At 37.2% G+C, this 11,024-nt stretch overlaps 1 protein-coding gene across 1 annotated transcript in view; it reads left to right on the top strand.

Moving 5' to 3' along the window:
• The window catches only part of VPS25 (vacuolar protein sorting 25 homolog), a 38,685-nt gene extending 29,420 nt beyond the window's left edge, over nt 1-9,265 (top strand). Inside the window, exon 7 of the mRNA XM_058180355.1 lies at nt 8,181-9,265. Within this exon, the coding sequence (XP_058036338.1) occupies nt 8,181-8,269 (89 nt within the window). The 3' untranslated portion in view covers nt 8,270-9,265. The remainder of the gene's footprint in view (nt 1-8,180) is intronic.
• Nucleotides 9,266-11,024: the final 1,759 nt, after the last annotated feature.

Below are 11,024 nucleotides of genomic sequence, written 5' to 3' on the forward strand. Positions count from 1 at the left end.
AAAAAGAAAATAAAGTGTACAAACTATCAAACAAGCAGACTAAGTCTGTCTCTTATTAACACAGCTGCTTGCAATTACTGCAAGTTCAAGTCCCACCAGGCCCAAGGTTGACTCAGCCTTCCATCCTTTATAAGGTAGATAAAATGAGGACCCAGATTGTTGGGGGCAATAAAAGTTGACTTTGTATATAATATACAAATGGATGAAGGCTATTGCTTAACACAGTGTTAGCCACCCTGAGTCTTCGGAGAAGGGCGGGATATAAATTCAAATTAAAAAAAACAAAAAACAATATTGTTAATTTCACTTGCTAGCAAAATAATCCTTAGGATTATCCAATGCAGATTAAAATCCTACATGGAGAAAAAAAGTGCTGATGTTCAAGCTGGCATGCTAGAAAATTGAGAAAGCAAAAGAATATCAAAAAGAGGTCAATATGTACTTCACTGATTATAGAAAGGTCCTTGATTGTGTAAATCACATCAAGATGTGGAATATGCTCAAAAATGGGAACTCCAGAACATCCCTTGTCCTCATGAGAAGCCTATATGCAGAACAGGAAATCAGAATACAGATAGAACATAGTAAAACAGACTGACTCCGGGGTTGAGAAAGCTGTGTGGCAAAACTGTATACTATCATTATCATATCATATACTATCGTATTCAAACAACTGACTGAATATATATTAAGAGAAGCTGGATTGAAAGAAAATGGGCATGATTTTAAATAAAAGGAAGAAATATCAACAATACTATACTGATGACACTACTCTATAAACTGTATTAATAAAAGTCAAGGAGCACAAAGAAAAAAATAGGATTAAAATATTAAAATTAAATATAAAGATCAACATTACAATAGGTAGAATAACCATCCTTAGAACTAACAAAAGGAAGATATCAAAAAGATAGCTACCTTTCACCTTTTAGAATCAACCATTAACAATAAAGAAATACGTAGTCAAAATATATGCCACACACTAACAGTTGGTAGAACAGCCAAGAAGGCCTAGGAAAAAACATTAAAATGTTGGAATGTGTCTATAGCTACAAAGATCAGAATAACGCAAGCCATGGAAGCAAAAGTTGGACTTTGAAGAAGCAAGGTAGGAAGAGTATTGATGCCTTTGAAATTTGGTGTTGGAGAAGACTTCTGCAATACAAGGGCAGCCAAGAAAACAAAACAAGCCAGAGTTCTCATCTAAGGCACAAATGAATAAACAATTTAACAAATTAACAAACAATTTAACAAATTACGAAACAAAAATTATTATTCTTTTAAAACTGAAAACACTTTCTCCCTGTCTGCCTTTGCATTCCAGAGAACTAGAGAAGGTCAATTCTGAAGTACCGTATATACTCGAGTATAAGCCGAGTTTTTCAGCACATTTTTTGTGCTGAAAAACGTCCCCTCGGCTTATACTCGGGTCTATACGGCTTATACTCGAGTTTGTTTTTTAAGCCTCGGCTTATACTCGAGTATATACGGCTTATACTCGAGTTTTTTTTTTAAGCCCTCGGCTTATACTCAGTATATCGGCTTATACTCGAGGTTTTTTTTTTTCTTTTTCACATTTTACGGACTGAAGCCCTGCGGTGCAGTGAGAGGCGGGCGGGGAGCCGCCAGCCTTCTCAGCTGAGGGAGGGAGGGTTTCCCCAACCGGTAGGTGCCTCATTTCCCACCCTCGGCTTATACTCGAGTCCCCAGTTTACCCCAGTTTTTGGGGTAAAATTGGGGACCTCGGCTTATACTCGGATCGGCTTATATTCGAGTATATACGGTACTTATTTAAATTATATTCCTGCTTTGGACTAAGAATGGTTTATCAAACCATTGCTCACAGTCCATTACACAAAATGAATAGACTACAGCAGTAATGAGTATGAAAGATCAGGTGAGGATAGATCACCATGGAGAAAATCTCTCTCTACAAATCTATCTATATAAATTTACTCAATACAGGTAGTCCTCGATTTATCACCACAATTGGGCCCAAAATTTCTGTTGCTAAATGAGCAACAATGTTGCTTCATTTGTTAAGTGAATTTTGCCCCATTTCATTACCTCTCTTGCTAAATTGGTTAAGGTGAATAACTGCAATTTAAATTAGTAACATGGTTGTTAAGTGAACCTGGCTTCCCCCATTGCTTGTCAGAAGGCTGCAAAAGGTGATCACATGATGCTATCATGCATTATAAATATGAATTAATTTCCAAGCGTCTGAATTTTGATCATGAGACCATGGAGATGCCGCAATAATAAAATCATTATTTCAAGCCCAAAGAAGAACTATGACCCACTCTGATGGACTATGAACCATTCTGATGGACTGTAAAAGTGGTAATAGACATTACTGACTACATGCTATCCATTTTCCTCTTTCAATTATTGCATTTCAGCCCACTGAAATTTTACATTGTCTTTTTAAGTACAACTTAGCCTCTAAAGCCCCAACTGCTCATCCCCACGGGAAAAGCATCCAATTAATTACATGATGATTGTTGACATTTCTTACAAAATTTATGTTCAGACAGGTTGGTATGTTACCAGCCTTTATGAAACAAACAGAATAGCAGATAAAAAAGTGATGCAGTGATTTAATTAATTATCTAGATAGATAGATAATTTGAGAAGAGTGGCTCTTTCCTAGCAGTTTCCAATTTGATTTTTAATGCATCACCACATGTTTGAGGAACAAGGCATTCTGATTAGTAACAGTTCCATGTATTTTCTCTGAATGATGCCACTTATGAACTAGCTACTCCTCTGCATACATTGTCATAGTTTTGTGGTGAAACTATGAGAATTATACTTTATGATAAACCATGAATCACTGCTTACAAATAACATGGCTAAGTTCAAACAACAAACTTAAAATAAAAAAGGAACTGTACATAGATGATACTTGCCACTGGCTATTTTTCTCTCTGTATGTATGTGTATATATATACATAGATACAGAGAGTATGTATGTGTATATATATACATATACATATATCTATGTATATGTATACATACATATACATACATACATATATATGTTGTATGATGGATGTCATACTACAATACAACTTGGAAGTCTGATGACATTTCCTAGAGCTAAAGTATGGGGTGTGGGAAAGTAAGGCAGTTAACCCAACTATACAGATGTTCAGAAGTAGATTCTTCAAACTTTGGCTTTCTGTAGCTGAAGCTTCTATAGAAATCAAATTTCTACCCAAGTTCTTGTGACCCTTAGGCTATTTTTTCCTCAGGTTTAGTTCCTCCCCTTATACTGTGGGAACAGCACTGCCTTGGGCAGCATTTGAAGTGGGTCTTCTTATTCTTTTTACCAAGCAAGAGCTCCCTCCTTCCATATCTCACTGACCTTGAGCAGTAAATCTTTAACATGCACTCAAGGTCCTTGCGTGTCTTTCCAACACGCCCTGGCTTAGCCCTGCCTTTGGGCTTTGCATTCCTGCCAAAATCACCTTCTCCATCTGCCCTTGCTCTCTTTGACTGAAATTCTAATTCTTAATTAAACAATCTGCCTCATGAGGAAACAGCTGATAGAGGATAAGATAAAGGGGCTCACAACCATCTTTTATTTCAATCCTGTTTACTACTCCTATTTTGAGAGTTCCACAAGTTTATATTTCCTCAGTCTTTTAATTTACTATAAATGATAGTATTCCTCTATTCTTAACCTTCCAGGTACATTTAATAAATATTTGCTAAACCTGCAGCCACTTCATATGAAATTCAACTCTACAATTGCATTGCTCCTGCCTCTTCGCTATTGAGTTTTTCCCTCACTTGCAGGCAGATAGACTCCAAAATCTTCCCTTCTTAACCACGAGCACAAGCAGGAGGTGTACAGACAGACTGACTGAGAGGGGGAGGGGGAGGGACAGAAGGAGGGAGGGAGAGGGAGAGGGAGAGAGAGAGAACCTCTCTGCAAAAGCAAGTTTGCTTCCTCCTGCACATTGATACTCATGAAAATAAGAATGGTCTCACACTGGATAGCAGGCTGGAGAGATTAGTAGGTTTCTAACCTTATTTTTCATACATGACTAATAGGCTTATGTTTAATTATTGTGCTTATTCTGTTTTTAATATATTTCAAAGTGGAGAGATGTTGAACCTTCTGCATAGGGAAACAGATGTGAATCCAGTTACAAACCACATTTCTCCCCTAGCTGTGTGATGAAAGCTGATTTCGTTGGGGTGGGGTTTTGGCAGAGAACTTTCCTGCCCTTTGGGGTAAGGCTGTTAAAAACTCTTCTGCCAATCCACTTTCCTGATACATCTAAAGAATTGGCCATCAAGAGGGCTGCAAAACAATGAAAAAGGCCCCGTTTAGCTTTAGGGGAGCCTATTTTGTGCAATGAAGTCACATCTACAGCTGTGGTGGTTGATTACACTACAAGATGAGTAAAAAAAGGGCTGTGGTGGAAGAGATATCATTGACAGACTTATCAGAAAGCTGCACACCCAAAAGAAAGACAGGACAACTTTATGAACCTCTTCAGCTCCTTTCAACCTCTTGATAAATTACAGGATGATTCCAGATTAAGCCTGAAGTATTTTTCCACAAAGTAATCTCTAACAAGGTAATTAATTTTTTATTAAGATATACAGTTAGAGACCAAACACAAACTGGGGGAGGTATGCAATGGATTTGATTAGTAGTGCTGGAAGCAGTCCATCTGCAAAGATCTAAAACCAAATGGTTCAGTCATTTGAAGGTTTGTTCTTTCCATTTGGAAGACACAAGGAATCCTTGTGCACTGGACTTCCAGTGCATTCAGAAAGTATTCAGACCCCCTTTGTCAATTTTGTTATGCTGCAGCCTGATTCTACTGTTGTTGAAATTCAATTTTTCCCTCATTAATCTACAATGAGTACCCCATGACAAAAGGAAAACAGAATTTTTGAAACGTCTGTAAATTTATGTAAAAGAAAAAAACTGAAATATTCAGACCCTTCACTCAGTACTTTGTTGAAGTACTTTTAACAGCAATTGCAGTCTCTGGTCTTTTGGAGTATGACCCGACAAGCTTTGCACACCTGGATTAGGGGATTTTCTGCCATTCTTCCTTGCAAATCCTCCCAAGCTCAGTCAGGTTGGATGACGACTGTCAGTGGACAGCCATTTTCAGGTCCTTCCAGAGATTTCAATAGAGTTCAAGTCAAGGCTCTGGCCGGGCCATTCTAGGACATTCACAGAGCTAGTTTGTTTGTTTGTTTGTTTGTTTGTTTGTTTGTTTGTTTTGTCACACTGTATATATAAGCATAAGCATGAAATAACTATACAATATATAAGCATATATATAAGTATGAGTATGTAATAACTATATTAATTGGATGTAACGAAAGAAAACAAGAGGACAGGAACGGTAGGCATGTTTGTGCTCTTATGCATGCCCCTTACGGACCTCTTAGGAATGGGGTGAGGTCAATAGTAGAGAGTTTTTGAGGTGAGGTCAATAGTAGAGAGTTTTTGGTTGAAGCAAAGTTTTTGGTTGCCCCCAAGCTACATCCTGTGTGCTTAGGATCGTTGTCATGTTGGAAAGTGAACCTCGGTCCAATCTAAGGTCCTGAGCGCGGTGGAACAGGTTTTCATTGAGGATATCCCTATACTTTGCTCCATTCAGCTTTCCCTCAGTCCTGTCCAGTCTTCCAGTCCCTGCTTCTGAAAAACACCCCCACAGCATGATGCTTCCGCTGCCATCATGCTTCACTATTGAGATGATGTTGGGCAGGTGATGAGGGTGACTGGTTTCTTCCGGACATAACATTTAGAATTGAAGCCAAACAGTTCAATCTTGATTTCATCAGACCAGAGAATCTTGTTCCTCACAGAGTCCTTCAGGTGATTTTTTTTTGTTCTGCAAACTCCAAGTGGGCTTACGTGTGTTTTGCACTGAAGAGAGGCTTTTGTCTAGCCACTTGGCTATAAAGCCTAGAGCAGTGGAGAGCGGCAATGATGATTATCTTACTGGAAATCTGTCCCATCTCCACACAGGATCTCTGGAGCTCAGAGTGACCATCAGGTTCTTGATCACCTCTCTTATTAAGACCCTTCTCCCTCGCTTCCTCAGTTTGACCAGGTGACCAGCTTTTGGAAAAGTCCTGATTGTGCCAAACCTCTTCCAGCTGAGATTTATTTATTTATTTATTTATTTATTTATTTATTTATTTATTTATTTATTTATTTATGTCACACAGTGTATATATAAGCATAAGCATGAAATAATTATACAATATATAAGCATATATATGAATATGAGTATGTAATAACTTTATTAATTGCATACAACGAAGGAAAACAATAGGACAGGAACGATAGGCATGCTTGTGCTCTTATGCATGCCCCTTACAGACTTCTTAGGAATGGGGTGAGGTCAATGGTAGATAGTTTTTGGTTGAAGCTTTTGGGATTTTGGGAAGAGACCACAGAGTCAGATAGTGTATTCCAAGCATTAACAATTCTGTTACTGAAGTCATATTTTCTGCAATCAATATTGGAGCGTTTAACATGAAGCTTAAATCTATTGTGTGCTCGTGTATTGTTGCAATTGAAGCTGAAGCAGTCTTTGATAGGAAGGACATTGTAATAGATGATTCTATGAGTTAAACTCAGGTCATGTCGAAGGTGGCGTAGTTCTAAATTTTCTAAACCCAGGATTTCAAGTCTGGTGGCATAAGGCATTTTGTTATATTCGGAGGAGTGGAGTACTCTTCTTGTAAAATATTTCTGGACACGTTCAATTATATTGATGTCAGATATGTGGTATGGGTTCCAAACAGTCGAGCTGTATTCAAGAATTGGTCTAGCAAATGTTTTATATGCTCTGGTTAGTAGTGTAGTGTTTTTGGAGAAGAAGCTATGCAAGATTAGGTTTACAACTTTTAAAGCCTTTTTTGTGATGTAGTTTACAGTGGGCTTTGGCACTTAGATCATTTGATATGAAAACTCCAAGATCTTTAACAGGGTGGGAGTCATCAGTAAGGTAATGTCCATCAAGCTTATACTTAGTGTTTGGGTTCTTTTTTACAATATGTAAGACTGAGCATTTGTTGGTTGAGATTTGGAGTTGTCAAGTTTTAGACCATTCAGATAAAAAGTCCAGGTCTTTTTGGAGGATAGCTGTATTGTTGGTGGTGTTAAATAGTTTGACATCGTCAGCAAAGAGAACACAATTACTTGTAAAATGGTCACAGAGATCATTAATGTATAATATGAAGAGTGACGGAGGCCTCTTAGGAATTGTGCTCTTAGGAACCTTCAGTGCAACAGAAATAATCCTGCCTCAGCTATGCAGGCAGTTCCTTTGACCTCATGGCTTTTGCTCTGCTGCAGTATGCATTGTCAGCTGTGATGCCTTCTATAGAGAAGTATGTGCCTTTCCAAATCATTTCCAATCAATTTAATTTACCACAGGTGGACTCCAATCAAGGTTTAGAAACATGTCAGCAATGATCATGGCACCAGAGTATTTTTACAATGGTCTGAATTCCAATGTTATTTTTCAGTTTTTTCTTTTTAATAAATTTACAGATATTTCTAAAATTCTGTTTTATGCCATTATATGATAATGAGTGTAGGTTAATGAGAAAAGATTATTTTCAACATTTGTAAAATCAGGCTGCAGCATAACAAAATTGACAAAAGTGAAGAGAGTTTGAATACTTTCTGAATACATTGTACATATGTACAGGTAATCCTCACTTGTTGGAAAGAAAACAAGTGCTTCATTTAGCAACCATTCACAGTTACAATGGTGATGAAAGAGTAACTTTACAATCAATCTCACATTTATGGTCTGCAAATTTATAAAGCAAACGAAAATTGAAATAAGATCATAACTTAGCCCGGCCCGAGGTTGACTCAGCCTTCCATCCTTTATAAGGTAGGTAAAATGAGGACCCAGATTGTTGGGGGGGCAATAAGTTGACTTTGTAAATATACAAATAGAATGAGACTATTGCCTTATACATTGTAAGCCGCCCTGAGTCTTCGGAGAAGGGCGGGATATAAATGTAAATAAATTTAAAAAAAAACTACAACTGCTCTTTTACTTTGCAATTATTTGCTTAATGACCAAATTGCCTGCCCTAATTATGATTGCTAAATAAGGATTTCCTGTATAAGAATTTCTCTGCGTTAAAATCTTTCTTTTGTTTTGTAACAGAATCTCAGAATCTTCTAACCAGAAGTAACTGCCTGGGGCTGGTTTTGGAAGAAGGTATAATATATCTCACCAATAAAGCAAGTATGTAGAGTATTCCAGGAACCAAAAGAAAAACCATGGCTTATTAAAGATGCTCCAGTTATTATGAGATTAACTTGAAGACCTAATAGAAAAAGTTGTTTATGAAACATCTTTCTCCGTTACATATCAAGGATATTGTATGTCATTTTTTCCCCTTTTTGTTTCTTTATTTTTTCAGGGCTTATACTGAATTTAACTGAGAGTTTTAATATAGTTAAGAGATGTTTAATTTTTTAAAAAACATTAGATTTTATGTATAAGCTTTCAGTAGAAGGATCGTTAATAAATCTCTTGTGGAATGTTGCTGTGTGAACAGGCATAATTTAAAATGATATGTTATCGGGATAGGATATTTTCAACAGGCAATATTCACATTTCCCCTTGTGTGGAAATACACTTCATGGGGTGGGGGGAGTTATAACATCTTAGATTCTGGCTTATTCTTCCATAAATGAAAGAGCATCTTTGATCCCAACTAGGTCTCTACTGGCAGAATGTGAGAAGAACATTTTTTGCCAATTATACCCTGTTCACCTCCACCACTAGACCATTTAATCTTTTGAAACAAATTCTTAGGAGACAAATAGTACTAAAGTGGAAATATGGGATTAGCCAACATTTCCTTAGCGTTTCAAACTCAGAAGTATCCTATTTCATGGATTTGCCCTGTATGGTTTGTGAATGTGTGCCTGTATGATTTAAACTGGTCAATAGATTTTAAAATGAACCAAATTTGTTGTTTGAAATATCTGTTTTCCTTTCAGTAAATGACAGAATTGTCAAAATGTTTTTCTGGATAAAAATGATCCACATTGGCCCACAAGCACTTGAATTTGAGATCATGTCATTTGAAATAAATATGTGTATCCTAAAGAAAAGACTCCTGAATTTATTTTTGAAACCATTGATGTATTAATTAATGTACTTGATATCTTTATTGTTTTTACTATTGTAGTACTCCCTCTCCCTCTATGTGATCTAGTTCTCCCACTGCCAGAACAATCTAGTACTATAGAATAAATACATGGAAAGTTATGATGTACATTAAGATGCTGAGTCACAGGGTACTACAGAGGACAAAAACTTCTTTTATGCAATAGTAACAGGAATCAAGCATGACTCTAGATTTTCTGCAAGTCTATGTAGCTGTTCTAGCTGCGTCTCTAGGAAAGAATGATGCTTGGCTCCATCAGAAGGTCATAAGACTTTTTTACTAGAGATAACTGGATGCAGCGAAAACAAGGCCAAATCTAAAGAAAACCCGTACAAAGTGCTACATTATTTCGAACTCTTAGCCTTCTCTCCTTTGAACAGTTTATCAGTTTTCCTCAGGATGGTAGCTGAATGTTATGAGAATAGGACATTTTGAGAAGTGTCATTCTCAACATTCCATTCCCAGGTCCTGGGAATGGACCTGGGAGCACCCAAAAGTCCTTCAAATGGCTGGATGAAACTGGTTCACACATCTGCTTCCTGTTCATGCTGGTCTTTCCCCATTTCCCCCCTTTTTTCAAACAGCAGTCTTAGCCAGCCCCCCCCCTCCAATTCCTCTCCCTCTCAAGATTATGGCACACTGCAGCACAAATGATGGGGAACATAGTCTGACAGTAGCTGTGTTAATTCCTTCCGTATTTGGTTAACCCTTTCCTAATCTCTTTATGGCCTGGGATGACTTTAAATTGGGAAGCCCTACTTTCCTTTTAAGAAATAAATGTTTGTCCTTCAGAGCAAGGGTTTATTAAATATTATTATTGTTTTACTATTTTACTTAATAGTTTACTATTTACTATTTTTCATTCTGCTATTATAATTTTTTTTAAATTTATTTATTTACATTTATATCCCGCCCTTCTCCAAAGACTCAGGGCGGCTTACAGTGTGTAAGGCAATAGTCTCATTCTATTTGTATATTTACAAAGTCAACTTATTGCCCCCCCAACAATCTGGGTCCTCATTTTAAACTAATTTTAAACATTCCTATCCCCCTATATTTACACAGTTCACAAACTAATATTTGTGCCAGTTTACAAACTAATATTAAAAATTCAGATCTGAAATAGCCAAGAAAACTGTGATATAATGGCAATCAAAATATCCCTATCTCACCTCCCCAGGGGAGAAAAACCCTAAACAAGTGTTTAAAATATCCTAAAATTGCAAGCATGCCTTCCCAAACTGCTATTAATGACAATATGATTGAGATAGGACCTTACAAATGAAGTTATAACTAGAAGCCACCACAGGTTTGTTAAAAACGTATCATGCCAAACCAACCTTATTTCATTCTTTGACACAGTAATTAAATTAGTAGACTAACATAACATAACATAACAACAGAGTTGGAAGGGACCTTGGAGGCCTTCTAGTCCAACCCCCTGCCTAGGCAGGAACCCTACACCATCTCAGTCAGATGGTTATCCAACATTTTCTTAAACATTTCCAGTGTTGGAGCATTCACAACTTCTGCAAGCAAGTCGTTCCACTTATTAATTGTTCTAACTGTCAGGAAATTTCTCCTTAGTTCTAAGTTGCTTCTTTCTTTGATCAGTTTCCACCCATTGCTTCTTGTTCTACCCTCAGGTGCTTAGGAGAACAGCCCGACTCCCTCTTCTTTGTGGCAACCCCTGAGATATTGGAACACAGCTATCATGTGGATCTAATATACCTACATTTAGTAAGGCATTCAACAAAGTAGACCACAACCTACTTTTTGGTAAGCTATAAAAATGTGGGATAGACTGCATCACAATGGATTTGTAACTG

Source organism: Ahaetulla prasina, chromosome 4 (genome assembly GCF_028640845.1).
Source record: "Ahaetulla prasina isolate Xishuangbanna chromosome 4, ASM2864084v1, whole genome shotgun sequence".
NCBI lineage: Eukaryota > Metazoa > Chordata > Lepidosauria > Squamata > Colubridae > Ahaetulla > Ahaetulla prasina.